General features: G+C 47.8%; 1 protein-coding gene across 3 annotated transcripts in view; it reads left to right on the plus strand.

Moving 5' to 3' along the window:
• alkbh3 (alkB homolog 3, alpha-ketoglutarate dependent dioxygenase) overlaps positions 1–14,834 on the plus strand; it is a 62,470-nt gene extending 47,636 nt beyond the window's left edge. For 2 of the 3 annotated variants that reach the window (XM_034175811.1, XM_034175812.1), the window contains 2 exons: positions 13,699–13,820; positions 14,198–14,834. In XM_034175811.1, coding sequence (XP_034031702.1) covers positions 13,699–13,820; positions 14,198–14,201 — 126 coding nt within the window. In that variant the 3' untranslated portion in view covers positions 14,202–14,834. Of the gene's footprint in view, positions 1–13,698; positions 13,826–14,197 lie in introns of all 3 variants that reach the window. The other variant, XM_034175813.1, reaches the window with a different exon arrangement.
• Positions 14,835–16,737: the final 1,903 nt, after the last annotated feature.

A 16,737-nucleotide genomic window follows, 5' to 3' on the forward strand; every position in this document is an offset into this window, starting at 1 on the left:
ATTAATACTGTGAGAAATCTTGGAGTCATTTTTGATCAGGATATGTCATTCAAAGTGCATATTAAACAAATATGTAGGACTGCTTTTTTGCATTTACGCAATATCTCTAAAATTAGAAAGGTCTTGTCTGAGTGATGCTGAAAAACTAATTCATGCATTTATTTCCTCTAGGCTGGACTATTGTAATTCATTATTATCAGGTTGTCCTAAAAGTTCCCTAAAAAGCCTTCAGTTAATTCAAATGCTGCAGTTAGAGTAATAACGGGACTAGAAGGAGAGAGCATATCTCACCCATATTGGCCTCTCTTCATTGGCTTCCTGTTAATTCTAGAATAGAATTTAAAATTCTTCTTTTTACTTATAAGGTTTTGAATAATCAGGTCCCATCTTATCTTAGGGACCTCGTAGTACCATATCACCCCAATAGAGCGCTTCGCTCTCAGACTGCAGGCTTACTTGTAGTTCCTAGGGTTTGTAAGAGTAGAGTGGGAGGCAGAGCCTTCAGCTTTCAGGATCCTCTCCTGTGGAACCAGCTCCCAATTCAGATCAGGGAGACAGACACCCTCTCTACTTTTAAGATTAGGCTTAAAACGTTCCTTTTTGCTAAAGCTTATAGTTAGGGCTGGATCAGGTGACCCTGAACCATCCCTTAGTTATGCTGCTATAGACGTAGACTACTGGGGGGTTCCCATGATGCACTGTTTCTTTCTCTTTTTGCTCTCTATGCACCACTCTGCATTTAATCATTAGTGATCGATCTCTGCTCCCCTCCACAGCATGTCTTTTTCCTGGTTCTCTCCCTCAACCCCAACCAGTCCCAGCAGAAGACTGCCCCTCCCTGAGCCTGGTTCTGCTGGAGGTTTCTTCCTGTTAAAAGGGAGTTTTTCCTTCCCACTGTAGCCAAGTGCTTGCTCACAGGGGGTCGTTTTGACCGTTGGGGTTTTACATAATTATTGGATGGCCTTGCCTTACATTATAAAGCGCCTTGGGGCAACTGTTTGTTGTGATTTGGCGCTATATAAAAAAAAAATTGATTGATTGATTGATTCTAACATAAGTGACATTGCTAGGTTTCTTGCACGACATGAACTGCTTAGTGGTGGCCTCAGTAAGTTTAATGACAACCCAGGTGACTATTGGGGATGGAAGTCTTCATTTAACAATGCTATATGCGATTTGAATTTGTCCCCTAGCGAAATACTTGACTTGTTAATCAAATGGCTTGGGTCAGAGTCTGTTAGATATGCAAAACGACAGAGCAGTGTATCTTGACAAACCAAGTGAAGGACTGGCCAAAGTATGGGGAAGACTTGACGAGTGTTACGGCTCCCCTGAGGCCCTGGAAAAGGTGCTACTAGACAGACTTGAGCATTTTCCAAGAATCTCAAACAAAGATCCACATCTCCTGAGAGAACTTGAGGACCTTCTCCTGGAGATAGATGCCGTTAAGGATGAAGGCTATGTTTCAGGCTTACTGTATCTTGACACATCACGCAGTATTCATCCAGTTGTAGAGAAGTTACCATTCAGCCTGCAAGAAAGGTGGATGGCCTATGGGTCCAAATACAAAGAGGAACATTCAGTGTCGTTCCCACCATTTTCAGTATTTGTCGCCTTCATCAGCAGGGAATCCAAGATGTGCAATGATCCTAGCTTTAAGCATTGTGTGCAGCCCCCACACATTCCCTCTAAGATGAGATTTCAAGACAAGCAAAGTAAGAAGGAACCACTCCCAGTCATTAGAACTGAAGTGGTCAGCTCTGAGCCAAAACCAACTCCTGGGGCAAACATCCAAGACCCAAATACGGAATGTCCTATCCATAAGAAACCTCATGCCCTCAAAAAATGCAGAGCTTTCAGGGAAATGCCATTAGAGGAGCACAAGGTTTATCTAAAGAAAAACCTAATATGCTTTAGGTGTTGCGCCTCCACCACTCAACAGGCAAAACTATGTAAGGCTGAGACTTCTTGCGGAGAGTGTAACTCCAACTCTCACATCACCGCTCTTCATCCAGGTCCAGCACCTTGGGCAGCTACCACAGAGCCTGCTACCGATAACGACGGGGAGGCCAACGTAGCAATACCCACGGCCACCTCAACATGTACGCAAGTCTGTGGGAGTGAAGTTGAAAGTCACTCGTGCGCCAAGATCTGTCCTATGTTTGTTTATCCACGTGGCTCACCTGAGAAGAAGCTCAAAGCTTACACCATATTGGATGATCAAAGCAACAAGTCTCTTGCCAGATCCTCAGTTTTTGATACATTTGGCATAACTAAAAGCTCTTACCCATACAAGATGAAAACCTGTGCTGGTGTTGAAGTAGCTACCGGGAGGAGAGCATACAACTTCATTGTGGAATCCATTGACAACAAGTCACGTCTAGAACTCCAAACACTCATTGAATGTGACATGCTACCTGACAATCACAATGAAATTCCTAGTCCTGAAGCCGCATGTAATCATTCCCACCTCCGAGACATTGCTCCAGACATTCCAGATGTTGACCCTGACGCAGATATTCTGTTTCTCATTGGGAGAGATGTTATTCAAGCACACAAGGTCCTTGACCAACGCAATGGGCCTCCAAATGCACCCTTTGCACAAAAGCTAGCTCTCGGATGGGTGATTATTGGAAATGTGTGCTTAGGCGGAGCTCACAGACCTGCACAGGCAAGTGTTTTCAAGACCACTATTTTGGACAATGGTCGCCCCAGTCACTTCCTCCCATGCAACAATTTTATTCAAATAAAGGAATGCATCCAGCAAAGCCACAACATGAGCACTTCGATTGGGGAAACTGTGTTCCAGCAAACAAGTTTGGATGAAAGACCTGGTTACTCACAAGAGGAAGCAACCTTCCTGCAGATAATGAATAAGGAAGTCTATCAGGACAATACAAATACTTGGGTTGCCCCGCTGCCTTTTCGTTCACCAAGGCCATGGCTTCCCAACAACAAGCAGCAAGCCATTTAGCGGCTAACCTCAGAACGTCATATGCTGAAAAAACGTCCTCACATGAAAGGTCACTTCCAGGAATTTATGCAAACTCTTTTCGACAATGGCCATGCGGAAATTGCACCACCCTTCACAGAACAAGAAGAGTGTTGGTACCTTCCCTTTTTTGGAGTTTACCACCCCCGCAAGCCGGACCAAATAAGGATAGTCTTTGACTCTAGTGCACGTCATAAAGGAGTGTCCCTCAATGATGTTCTTCTTACAGGCCCGAATCTTAACAGCAGTTTGCTAGGTGTACTGATGCGACTCTGCCAAGAAAGGGTAGCTGTTACTGCCAACATTAGACAAATGTTCCATTGCTTCAAGGTCAGAGAGGACCATAGGAACTTTTTGCGTTTTTTTGTGGCACCAGAACAATGACATGGAGCTACCAATCATGGAATACCGAATCACAGTACACGTCTTCGGCAACAGCCGATCGCCGGCAGTAGCGACCTATGGACTCCGGAGGGCATCAGACGACCGAGAAACAGGAGATAATACAACAAAACATCTTGTGAAATGTCATTTCTATGTTGATGATTGGCTAATCTCCTTTCCCTCAAGTACAGAGGCTGTCTCTGTCGTTCATAGGGCTCAAGAAACCTTAATCTCATCCAGTCTGAGGCTGCATAAGATCGCCTCAAATGACATCACAGTGATGAAAGCGTTTCCCAAGGAGGATCTTGCAAAGGGTCTGAATGATCTTGACCTTGGAGCAAATAGTCCACCAATGCAAAGGAGTCTTGGAATAAGCTGGGATATTGTGACCGACGAGTTCACCTTTCAGGTATCCACTACCGAGAAGCCCTACACTCATAGAGGAGTACTTTCCATCATCAGTAGTTTGTATGATCCTCTCGGCTTTGCAGCCCCAGTCAGTATCAGAGGCAGGGCGCTTCTAAGAGAACTCTCAACTGGCTCAGGTGAATGGGATGATCCACTTCCAGAAAGGATGCTCGAAGAGTGGAGCACATGGAAAGAATCCCTGAAGCATCTCGAAGAGGTAAAAATCCCAAGAATGTATATATCCATATCATTCTGTGATGCAGCAAAGAGGGAGCTCTGGATATTCTGCGATATTCTGCCTCCACAGAAGCAATTGCTGCCATGGCTTACGTGAAGGTTACTGACGCCGAGGGCAAGAGTGAACTTGGATATGTGTTTGGCAAAGCTAAACTTGCACCACAACAAGAGATAACAATCCCAAGGCTGGAAATGTGTGCAGCTGTTCTCGCAGTCGAGATTGCAGACTTGATTTCAGAAGAGATTGATATTCCATTCCACTGTACAAAGTTCTTCACAGACAGCAAGGTAGTACTCGGATATATACAAAATGAATCAAGAAGATTCTATGTCTATGTGTGTAATTGAGTTCAAAGGATTCGTAAATCATCCTCACCTGCCCATTGGAACTTTATGCCAACAGATCTAATCCCAGCAGATGTAGCTTCAAGATCCATCGCAGCAAACGCTTTGGTGTCAAGCATGTGGCTCGAAGGACCAGAATTCATGCTTCGATCAAACACAAATGAGACTGAATCGTTCGGGCTAGTTGATCCTGAATCAGACCCAGAGATTCATCCTATGGTAACAGCCCTTGCTACTCGCCTTACAGATTCTTTCCTGGATCCAAGTCGTTTCGAGTCATTCTCTACATGGAGATCACTGCTAAGAGCTATAGCAACGCTTGTCCATATTGTCAGATGTTTCAAAGGACATGACTCTGAAAGTGGGTGCCAAGGTTGGCATATTAGCGCGAACGTCACCCGAGAGGACTATGCAAAGGCAAAGACTGTTGTCCTAAGCTGTCTTCAACATGAGGCTTATCCTGAAGTATTTGCATGCATTGAAGCCCAAAAAGAGATACCCAAACAAAGTCCCCTCAGAAACCTGTCACCTTTCAAAGATGACTCAGACTGCCTTAGAGTGGGAGGTCATCTTTCACAAGCAGACTTGCAAAATGATGAAGCACATCCCTTCATCATCCCAGGGAAGTGTCATTTGACTACACTCCTGGTGAGACATTACCACCAACAAGTACAGCACCAGGGACGCCATTTCACAGAGGGAGCTGTTAGAACAGCTGGCCTGTGGATTGTCGGCGGTAAGCATTATATCAGCTCTGTCATTCACCGTTGTCACATGTCGCAAATTGAGATCGAATACAGAAACCCAAAAGATGTCCGACCTACCAAAGGACCGCGTAACAGTCTGCCCACCTTTCACTTATGTAGGTGTCGACGTCTTTGGACCCTGGACTATCAGTTCTCGTCGCACACGTGGAGGCCTAGCCAACAGTAAATGTTGGGCCGTCATTTTTACGTGCTTGAGTACCAGAGCCATTCATATTGAGGGAATCGAGTCAATGGAGTCATCCAGTTTCATCAATGCCTTACGACGGTTCATCTCCATTTGTGGACCGGTAAATCAACTGAGATCCGATCATGGAACAAACTTCCTGGGTGCATGCAAGGAGATTGGGATAACTTCCAACCAATGCAATAACCAGGAAATACAAGATTTCTTAAATAAGAACGAATGCACATGGATCTTTAACCCACCTCATGCCTCTTACATGGGAGGAAGTTGAGAGTGCATGATTGGGACCATGAAGCGCATACTCGACTCAATGTTAACCACCAACCCAGTTCTGTTGTGTGGGCCACTGAAGAGGAGGTACTGCTGGCCCACCACCACCAGAGGGCACCCTGCCTGGAGTGCGGGCTCCAGGCACCAGAGGGCGCTGCCGTCTCACAGGAGCAGCCGGGGTGACAGCTGTCACCTACGACAGCTGTTACCAATCTTCTGATCCGCAGCGGTATAACAGCAGGACGACGTCTCCACCTCTTTGCAGAGATATCGCTCTACCAAGGAGGTAACGTATCCAGCCTAACGGATTATCTTTTGACCATTAAATACTTTTTGCCTTTACACAGAAAGAGAGAAGAACAGCAGGAGACTGTATTTTGGATAAGTACTCACATTCCTGCACTACAGTGTTTTTCCTGACGAGAGGTGGAGGTGGTGTTTCCACCATACGTGTTGCTGGGTGCAGATGCACCCACATCTGACTGTTTCTGTTCCTTGCCAGCAGTACCGGATCCGACAAGCGGAGGCAGTGGCCACCTGGGAGTTCGGGACTTGGCGGCTCCAGTATTCCCGGGGTTCGGTGGCGGAGGAAATCGTGTGGTTCCGGTTCTGCTTGGACAGACGTCTCCTATCTTCGAGCCTGCCCACATGACACCGTTGTGATTCGGCTTATTGTCTGATATTGTAATTGGTTGTGTTTGTTGTGCGTGTTTCACAACAGTAAAGTGTTGATATTTGACTTCCTCCATTGTCCGTTCATTTGCGCCCCCTGTTGTGGGTCCGTGTTCCTACACTTTCCCAACAGGATATCTCGGCCAACGTCATGGATCCCGAGGGGCGTCAACCGGCTGTTGAACGGCCAATGGAAGAACAGGGCGCACAGGCGTCCGCAGGAGGAATGATCGGTGAGTTGCAGCGAATCCTCACCGCTTTCACGGCTTGGTTGGATTTAATGACCGAGCAGAACGTCCTCCTTAACCGCAGGGTGGAGGCTCTCGCCGCGCAGGTGGAAGCACGCCCTCAGGGCGCCGCTGCGGCTCTCCCTCCTGTCGACCCTGTGCGTAACAGTGACGTTCCACAGGTCGTTCAACGACCCCTCCCACCTTCCCCGGAAGCATACATAAGCCCTCCGGAGCCGTACGGAGGTTGTGTGGAGACGTGCGCGGACTTCCTTATGCAGTGTTCGCTCGTCTTCGCACAACGTCCTGTTATGTACGCGACTGATGCTAGCAAGATAGCTTATGTAATAAACCTGCTTCGCGGTGAGGCACGCGTTTGGGCTACAGCGCTCTGGGAGCAAAATTCACGGCTCCTTCAGACATATGATGGGTTTGTGAGGGAGTTCATAACAGTGTTCGATCGCCCAAATAGAGGAGAGACCGCTTCAGCCGTGCTGCTGTCAATGAGACAGGGGCGCCGGAGCGCAGCTGCCTATGCAGTCGACTTCCGCATCGCGGCTGCGAGGTCCGGCTGGAATAGCACTGCCCTCCGCGCCGCCTTCGTAAACGGACTGTCGTTGGTCCTAAAGGAGCACCTGGTGGCTAAGGACGAACCGCGGGATTTAGATGGGCTTATCGATCTCGTTATTCGATTAGACAATCGGTTAGAAGAACGCCGTCGGGAACGAGACGAAGGGCGTGGCCGGGCACGCGCCGTCCCTCTCCCTTCCGGTTCCGACCGCGTTCCGCCCTCCCCACGCTCCATGGCCCCTACGCTCCGTGTGGTTACAGCTCCCCCTGCTGACGAAGCTATGGACACGAGCAGGGCCACATTTAGGGCACCAGATAGACAGAGGAGGCTAGCCCGCGGAGCGTGTTTCGTTTGTGGCTCGATAGAGCATCAGGTAAGAGACTGCCCCGAGCGGTTAAACACCAACGCCCGCCCCTAGAGACTGGGCTAGGGGTGGGCCGAGACATTCACGTGGGACACACCCATATTGCCACACAACTCCCAGTTACAATCCTTTATGAGGATTTAACCCTGAAGGCCCCAGCACTGGTGGACACGGGCTCTGAAGGGAATCTGTTAGACAGCAGATGGGCCAGGGAGATAGGGCTCCCTCTGGTGGCGCTTACCTCGCCTGTGCAGGTACGGGCACTAGATGGCTCCCTACTCCCTCCAATCACACATAAGACACCACCAGTAACTCTGGTGGTGTCAGGAAATCACCGGGAGGAGATCGAGTTTTTTTGTGACTCCTGCCACCTCCCGTGTGATTCTAGGGTTCCCCTGGATGTTGAAACACAATCCCCGGATCGATTGGCCGTCCAGGGTAGTGGTTCAGTGGAGCGAGACCTGCCATCAGGTATGTTTAGGTTCCTCGGTTCCTCCCGGTTCCCAGGCTAAGGAGGAGGTCAGAGTCCCGCCCAATCTAGGGACGGTGCCGGTGGAGTACCATGACCTGGTGGATGTGTTCAGTAAGGATCTGGCGCTCACCCTTCCCCCCACCGTCCGTACGATTGTGCCATTGATTTGGTTCCAGGCGTTGAGTTCCCGTCCAGCAGGCTGTACAACCTCTCACGACCTGAGCGCGAATCAATGGAGACCTACATCCGGGACTCTTTGGCTGCCGGGTTGATCCGGAATTCCACCTCCCCGATGGGTGCAGGTTTCTTTTTTGTGGGGAAAAAAGGATGGCGGACTACGTCCATGCATTGATTACAGGGGGCTGAACGAGATCACGGTTCGTAACCGATACCCCTTGCCCTTGTTGGATTCAGTGTTCACGCCCCTGCATGGAGCCCAAATGTTCACCAAGCTCGATCTTAGGAATGCGTATCACCTGGTTCGGATCCGGAAGGGAGACGAGTGGAAGACGGCATTTAACACCCCGTTAGGTCACTTTGAGTACCTGGTCATGCCGTTCGGTCTTACAAACGCCCCCGCGACGTTCCAAGCATTGGTTAATGATGTCTTGCGGGATTTCCTGCACCGATTCGTCTTCGTGTATCTGGACGACATACTCATCTTTTCTCCGGATCCTGAGACCCATGTCCGGCATGTTCGTCAGGTCCTGCAGCGGTTGTTGGAGAACCAGCTGTTTGTGAAGGGCGAGAAGTGCGAGTTCCACCGCCCTTCTTTGTCCTTCCTGGGGTTTATCATCTCACCTAACTCCGTCGCTCCTGATCCGGCCAAGGTTGCGGCGGTGAGAGACTGGCCCCAACCCACCAGCCGAAGGAAACTGCAACAGTTCCTCGGCTTTGCTAATTTCTACAGGAGGTTCATTAAGGGCTACAGTCAGGTAGTTAGCCCCCTGACAGCCCTGACCTCCCCAAAAGTCCCCTTCACCTGGTCGGATCGTTGCGATGCCGCATTCAAGGAGTTGAAACGGCGCTTCTCGTCTGCACCCGTTCTGGTGCAGCCCGATCCTAGTCGCCAGTTAGTGGTTGAAGTGGACGCCTCGGACTCAGGGATAGGAGCTGTGCTTTCCCAGAGCGGGAAGACCGATAAGGTCCTTCACCCGTGTGCCTACCTTTCCCGCAGGTTGACCCCGGTCGAACGGAACTATGACGTCGGCAATCGAGAACTCCTTGCGGTGAAAGAGGCTCTTGAAGAGTGGAGACATCTGTTGGAGGGAACGTCTGTGCCATTCACGGTTTTCACTGACCACCGGAACCTGGAGTATATCAGGACCGCCAAGCGGCTGAACCCCAGGCAAGCCCGCTGGTCACTGTTCTTCAGCCGTTTTGACTTCCGGATTACCTACCATCCCGGGACCAAAAACCAGAGATCGGATGCCTTGTCCCGGGTACATGAAGAAGAAGTCAAGGCGGAGTTGTCGGATCCACCGGAACCCATCATCCCGGAGTCCACTATCGTGGCCACCCTCACCTGGGACGTAGAGAGAACCGTCCGGCAGGCCCTGGCACGAAGCCCGGACCCCGGAACTGGGCGGAAGAACCGACTCTACGTCCCACCAGAAGCTAGGGCTGCAGTCCTGGACTTCTGTCACGGCTCTAAGCTCTCCTGTCATCCAGGGGTGCGAAGAACCGTGGCAGTTGTCCGGCAGCGCTTCTGGTGGGCGTCCCTAGAGGCCGACGTCCGGGATTATATCCAGGCCTGCACCACCTGCGCCAGGGGCAAGGCTGATCATCGCAGGGCTTCGGGACTGCTCCAGCCGCTGCCCGTGCCCCATCGCCCCTGGTCCCACATCGGCCTGGATTTTGTCATGGGCCTCCCGCCGTCCCAGGGCAACACCACCATCCTCACGATAGTGGACCGATTCTCCAAGGCGGCCCACTTCGTGGCCCTCCCGATGCTCCCGACGGCCCAGGAGACAGCGGACCTCCTGGTCCACCACGTCGTCCGGCTGCATGGGATTCCCACAGACATCGTCTCCGATCGCGGTCCCCAGTTCTCCTCACAAGTCTGGAGGAGCTTCTGCCGGGAACTGGGGGCCACGGTGAGTCTCTCATCTGGGTATCATCCCCAGACCAACGGGCAAGCAGAACGGGCCAATCAGGAGGTGGAGCAGGCCCTGCGTTGCATGACAGCCGCGCACCCGGCGGCCTGGAGTACCCATCTGGCCTGGATCGAGTATGCCCATAACAGCCAGGTGTCGTCAGCCACCGGCCTCTCCCCTTTCGAGGTGTGTCTGGGGTACCAACAGCCTCTGTTTCCGGTGGTGAGGGAGAGGTCGGTGTGCCCTCGGTCCAGGCCCACCTATGGAAGTGCCGTCAGGTGTGGCGTGCCGCCCGTTCTGCCTTGCTGAGGGCTCCGGATGAGGACGAAGGCCCATGCAGACCGTCGGCGGACCCCGGCCCTACGTATCGGCCAGGGCAGGAAGTGTGGTGTCTACTAAGGACATTCCCCTCCAAGTGGACTCCCTAAATTGCAGGACCGGTATATCGGTCCGTTTAAAATCCTCAAGGTCCTCAGTCCAGCCGCAGTGAGGCTTCAGCTTCCGGCCTCATGTGCGGATCCATCCCGTTTTCACGTGTCCCGGATCAAGCCACATCACACCTCACCCCTCTGTACTCCGGGTCCGGCACCACCTCCTGCCCGGATCATCGATGGCGAGCCGGCTTGGACTGTGCGCCGGCTTTTGGGTGTTCGAAGGATGGGCCAGGGCTTCCAGTATTTGGTGGACTGGGAGGGGTACGGCCCCGAAGAACGCTCCTGGGTGAAGAGGAGCTTCATCCTGGACCCGGCCCTCCTGGCCGATTTCTACCGCCGCCACCCGGACAAGCCTGGTCGGGCGCCAGGAGGCGCCCATTGAAGGGGGGGTCCTGTTGTGTGGGCCGCTGAAGAGGAGGTACTGCTGGCCCACCACCACCAGAGGGCACCCTGCCTGGAGTGCTGGCTCCAGGCACCAGAGGGCGCTGCCGTCTCACAGGAGCAGCCGGGGTGACAGCTGTCACCTACGACAGCTGTTACCAATCTTCTGATCCGCAGTGGTATATCAGCAGGACGACGTCTCCACCTCTTTGCCGAGATATCGCTCTACCAAGGAGGTAACGTATCCAGCCTAACGGATTATCTTTTGACCATTAAATACTTTTTGCCTTTACACAGAAAGAGAGAAGAACAGCAGGAGACTGTATTTTGGATAAGTACTCACATTCCTGCACTACAGTGTTTTTCCTGACGAGAGGTGGAGGTGGTGTTTCCACCATACGTGTTGCTGGGTGCAGACCCACCCACATCTGACTGTTTCTGTTCCTCGCCAGCAGTACCGGATCCGACAAGCGGAGGCAGTGGCCACCTGGGAGTTCGGGACTTGGCGGCTCCAGTATTCCCGGGGTTCGGTGGCGGAGGAAATCGTGTGGTTCCGGTTCTGCTTGGACAGACGTCTCCTATCTTCAAGCCTGCCCACATGACACCGTTGTGATTCGGCTTATTGTCTGATATTGTAATTGGTTGTGTTTGTTGTGCGTGTTTCACAACAGTAAAGTGTTGATATTTGACTTCCTCCATTGTCCGTTCATTTGCGCCCCCTGTTGTGGGTCCGTGTTCCTACACTTTCCCAACAAGTTCATGTGCTTACTCATGAAGTTCTCATTACTCTTCTAGGCGAGGTAACCGCCATTGTAAACTCCCGACCGCTTATTCCAGTCTCAACTGATCCTGCCTGTCCATACGTTCTTACTCCTGCAACCCTCCTCACCCAGAAAACTAGATCGCCATCTGCACCACCTGGATGCTTCGACAAGTCAGACTTATACGGACGTCAATGGAGACAGGTGCAGCATCTCTCTAACGTGTTCTGGACTCGCTGGAGAACTTAATACTTGCCAACATTGCAGGGTCGGAGAAAATGGCATTCAGAGAGGCCAAACCTACAAAAGGGAGATCTTGTACTGCTGAAGGACGATCAGGCTAAAAGGAGCCACTGGCCCATGGGGGTCGTGATCAACACCTTCCCTAGTCGAGATGGGAAGGTACGGAAGGTTGAGATAAAGATTGCCTCTGATGGTACCTGCCAAACCTTCCTGAGGCCAGTTACTGAGACTGTCTTACTGCTGCACAACTCTGACAGGGAAGACATTAGTCCTCATACCTAGAAGTGACATCCTGTGGACGTCAAGCGGGGAGTGTGCTGGTGTAGTTTTCCCTCCCACCAGCAGGAGGTGTGCTGGTGTAGTTTCCCTCCCACCAACAGGAGGTGCGTTGGTGTAGTTTTCCCTCCCTCCAGCAGGAGGCTAAGGAGTCAATTGTATTGTGTTTCAGCACCGTTTTTGTAAGAGAGCTAAAGAAAGTCCAGATGTAGAAAATGGCTGACAGCACATTTATTTTCTGATGAGATCTACATCTATCCTTCCATCTTGCCTTACAGAAAGCATTGCTTGTGAGTATTTATGTTTGTTGTGATATTTGGAGAGAATATTGGACATTATTTTCAAACTTTGAAGAATTACATTTATTTTGTTTGTTGTATTGCTAGCGATATTTTTTGCTTTGAGATTGATGTACAAACATGGTAGCACAGTTTTAATACTGTTTATTCGTTTCTGTTCCCAGTTTCGCTCTGTCTGTAAGTGAAGGATACGTCAATTAAAAGACTACACACCTGTCACTTGTGGAAGAGTTTATCTATCTGCATAGCTGTCAGGTCCCAGTGTATCTTTCAGAGCTTCTTTTTCCTTGCACCCCAACCAGAGCCTTGAGGTCTTCTGACCAACTGTTGCTAGAGGTGCCTAAAACCAGATTAAAGATGAGAGGTGATTGAGCCTTTGTAGCAACTGCCCCTAGGCTCTGGAATAGTCTCCCTTTCAATATTAGATCTTTCCTGTCACTAGACACTTTTAAAGCCTCTTTAAAAACCTATTTCTTTTCTCTGGTATTTCCTAAATGAAGGATTGCATCTCTGTTTTACTTTAGTATTCCTTCTGTTTTTCCAGTTGCTTAATGCTGAGAAATTTTACCTTATTTGTAGTCTTTTGGTAGCATAGTCCAAGCAGAGGGTCACCCCTTTGAGTCTGGTCTGCTTGAGGTTTCTTCCTCAGTATCATCAGAGGGAGTTTTTCCTTACCACTGTTGCCTGCGTGCTTGCTGTAGGGGTTGGTAAGGTTAGCTCTTACCGTGTTTCACCTGAGGCGGCGTTGTTGTGATTTGGTCCTATGTAAATTAAATTAAATCAAATTAAATTATTTACTACCACTTTTTACACTTTATTTTATTTTGTCTTTTGTCTCTCTTATTGCCTGTTGTCATTTTATTATTTTTAATTCATTTATTTCTGACGGGGGTAACTTGGTGCCCATTTTTTAATTATGTACAGCAACTGCTGACCACGTGGTTTAGAAATAAAGGTTGAGTTGAGTTAAAATATAAAGTTGTCATATCAGCAAAAATAACACACATACCGTTGTCCGGCTCTACTTGTTAAATGTTAAACCTTTTGAGAAAGATGTCTATATAATAACTATAGCACGCAAACATCAACAATGACATCTCACACTGTGCTGCACTTGTCATGTTTGTGTCTAGAATTAGATAGGCTAATGTTAAAAGCTCCTGTTTTGCATTGTCATAGTTTGGGTCTCAAAAAGTGGTTCCACTGTCCTTTAGTAGCAATATATGTTCCTGTTTACCTGATGTAAAAGTAGATCATTGAGACTATTGTTAGTGTCAATATCTTATTTTTGTTCAACCTCTTTTGTCTCCATCAGCATCAAGTGGCTAAAGAGTACCACGATCGAGGTCCACGCATTAACCTGACCTTCAGAACAATATATCCAGAGCCAGAGGGCTACCGGCCGGGGTCCAAGCTGCGTCTTGTGTCAAAGGTTCCCTGAACCCCCCTTTTTAAACTTGAGGAAACTGTGCTTTTAGAGCATGGGAATCACGTTGACAATCTCCACGAGCTTGGATGCATTTTCCACTGTTTGAGTCAAGTCAGGCAAACACTCAACAGAAGTAATAACTGATCTTCTCTAAATTAACTGGAAGATTTACAACTGTTCTCATGTTTGTTGGTGGGGGCAGGTGATATGATATCAACATCTCTCATACTGTAATTGAGATTTATTTTTGGCAGATCTTGGATTCCTCGTGAAAGATGAGCCGTTATTACAGCTGATGTACAGATATAACTATGAACGGGAAACTATTGCTCCTGTCTAAAAAGTGGAAGTAATCAAGCTACCTGTGTGTACACAGCTGATATTGCTGAAGAAGAGTATTAAAGGACCATGTTGTTTATTTTGATGCCTGAGCCTACAAATCGAGATGTGTACTTTAGTGGAAACCATTTTCACAACACTAAAACTGAAAATTTGACTTTAAAATAATTTTCACCTGTCTTTCTTGGTTGCCTTTGGATATAGTTTATTCTGGTATCAATCAACTTACTGGTATTTGAAACTTATATTCGGAAGGTTAAATCATCATACTAACAATGTAACTAAACAATTTTTGGGAGATGTTTTCTGAAGTGTGTCTTTTAGCTTTTTTTTTCCAACGGCTGCAAAGTGCAGCTTTGGTGGTGCAACAGTGTTACTGTAAATATGTAACAAATCACATTCTGTCACATTGATATGATAACAGTGACAGGTTCAACTGAGAAGACTAGTCTTTGAACTTCTCTTTTTCAGTTTTGAGGTTTAGAAAATGTTTGTTGTAATAAAATAATATTTTGGCTCAAATATCAAAATTACCAGTATGGTCCTTTACAGTTGTGTAGAATGTAATTTGTTATTTATAAAACATTATGCTTAACTAGGTTCTTTTTTGTTTAAAAGAAAATACTGAAATTTAGTTTAGCAGCAATCTGTAGTATCATGTTAAATAAATAAGCGAACTGAAAGGTGTATTTGAAGAGTGTGTATGTCTGACGGGATCACATAGCCAACAGATAATGGAGGAGGACGTTCAGAATTTAGGATTTTATAATAATCAGATTTTGGTCACATCAAGCTAAGCATGTTAAGAAATGAGATAAGGCGTACCTATCTTGGAATGTCAAACTGAAGGGAGATCTAAATCAAAACCTTTTGTAGCCACATTTTTATCCTCTCCAAAATGTAGCCAAGTATTCCATTACTCAACATCGCATCCACAGTATTTCGTTACAGTCCACAAACTGCACTGATTTTTAGTCTGCAGATGAATCGAGGGAATCACATGACCCTCCACTCTGTTGGTTTGTAATCTATTGGAAGTAAAAACAACAAAGACACTCCCCTACCTCCAATTACTACCTCCAGTGGGGTAATACTGCCCAGCTGTTAATACTGCCACCAACTATCAAATCAAATCAATTTTATTTATATAGCGCCAAATCACAACAAACAGTTGCCCCAAGGCGATTTATATTGTAAGGCAAAGCCATACAATAATTACAGAAAAACCTCAACGGTCAAAACGACCCCCTGTGAGCAAGCACTTGGCGACAGTGGGAAGGAAAAACTCCCTTTTAACAGGAAGAAACCTCCAGCAGAATCAGGCTCAGGGAGGGGCAGTCTTCTGCTGGGACTGGTTGGGGCTGAGGGAGAGAACCAGGAAAAAGACATGCTGTGGAGGGGAGCAGAGATCAATCACTAATGATTAAATGCAGAGTGGTGCATACAGAGCAAAAAGAGAAAGAAACACTCAGTGCATCATGGGAACCCCCCAGCAGTCTAAGTCTATAGCAGCATAACTAAGGGATGGTTCAGGGTCACCTGATCCAGCCCTAACTATAAGCTTTAGCAAAAAGGAAAGTTTTAAGCCTAATCTTAAAAGTAGAGAGGGTGTCTGTCTCCCTGATCCGAATTGGGAGCTGGTTCCACAGCCAAGTAAGAAGAAGAATTTTAAATTCTATTCTAGAATTAACAGGGAGCCAATGAAGAGAAGCCAATATGGGTGAGATATGCTCTCTCCTTCTAGTCCCTGTCAGTACTCTAGCTGCAGCATTTTGAATTAACTGAAGGCTTTTTAGGGAACTTTTAGGATAATGATGAATTACAATAGTCCAGCCTAGAGGAAATAAATGCATGAATTAGTTTTTTCAGCATCACTCCGAGACAAGACCTTTCTAATTTAGAGATATTGCGCAAATGCAAAAAAAGCAGTCCTACATATTTAATATGCGCATTGAATGACATATCCTGATCAAAATGACTCCAAGATTTCTCACAGTATTACTAGAGGTCAGGGTAATGCCATCCAGAGTAAGGATCTGGTTAGACACCATGTTTCTAAGATTTGTGGGGCCAAGTACAATAACTTCAGTTTTATCTGAGTTTAAAAGCAGGAAATTAGAGTCATCCATGTCTTTATGTCTGTAAGGCAATCCTGCAGTTTAGCTAATTGGTGTGTGTCCTCTGGCTTCATGGATAGATAAAGCTGGGTATCATCTGCGTAACAATGGCAATGCTGTCTAATAATGCTGCCTAAGGGAAGCATGTATTAAGTGAATAAAATTGGTCCTAGCACAGAACCTTGTGGAACTCCATAATTAACCTTAGTCTGTGAAGAAGATTCCCCATTTACATGAACAAATTGTAATCTATTAGATAAATATGATTCAAACCACCGCAGTGCAGTGCCTTTAATACCTATGGCATGCTCTAATCTCTAATAAATTTTTTATGGTCAACAGTATCAAAAGCAGCACTGAGGTCTAACAGAACAAGCACAGAGATGAGTCCACTGTCTGAGGCCATAAGAAGATCATTTGTAACCTTCACTAATGCTGTTTCTGTACTATGATGAATTCTAAAACCTGA

Source organism: Thalassophryne amazonica, chromosome 8 (assembly GCF_902500255.1).
Source record: "Thalassophryne amazonica chromosome 8, fThaAma1.1, whole genome shotgun sequence".
NCBI classification, from domain to species: Eukaryota; Metazoa; Chordata; class Actinopteri; order Batrachoidiformes; family Batrachoididae; genus Thalassophryne; species Thalassophryne amazonica.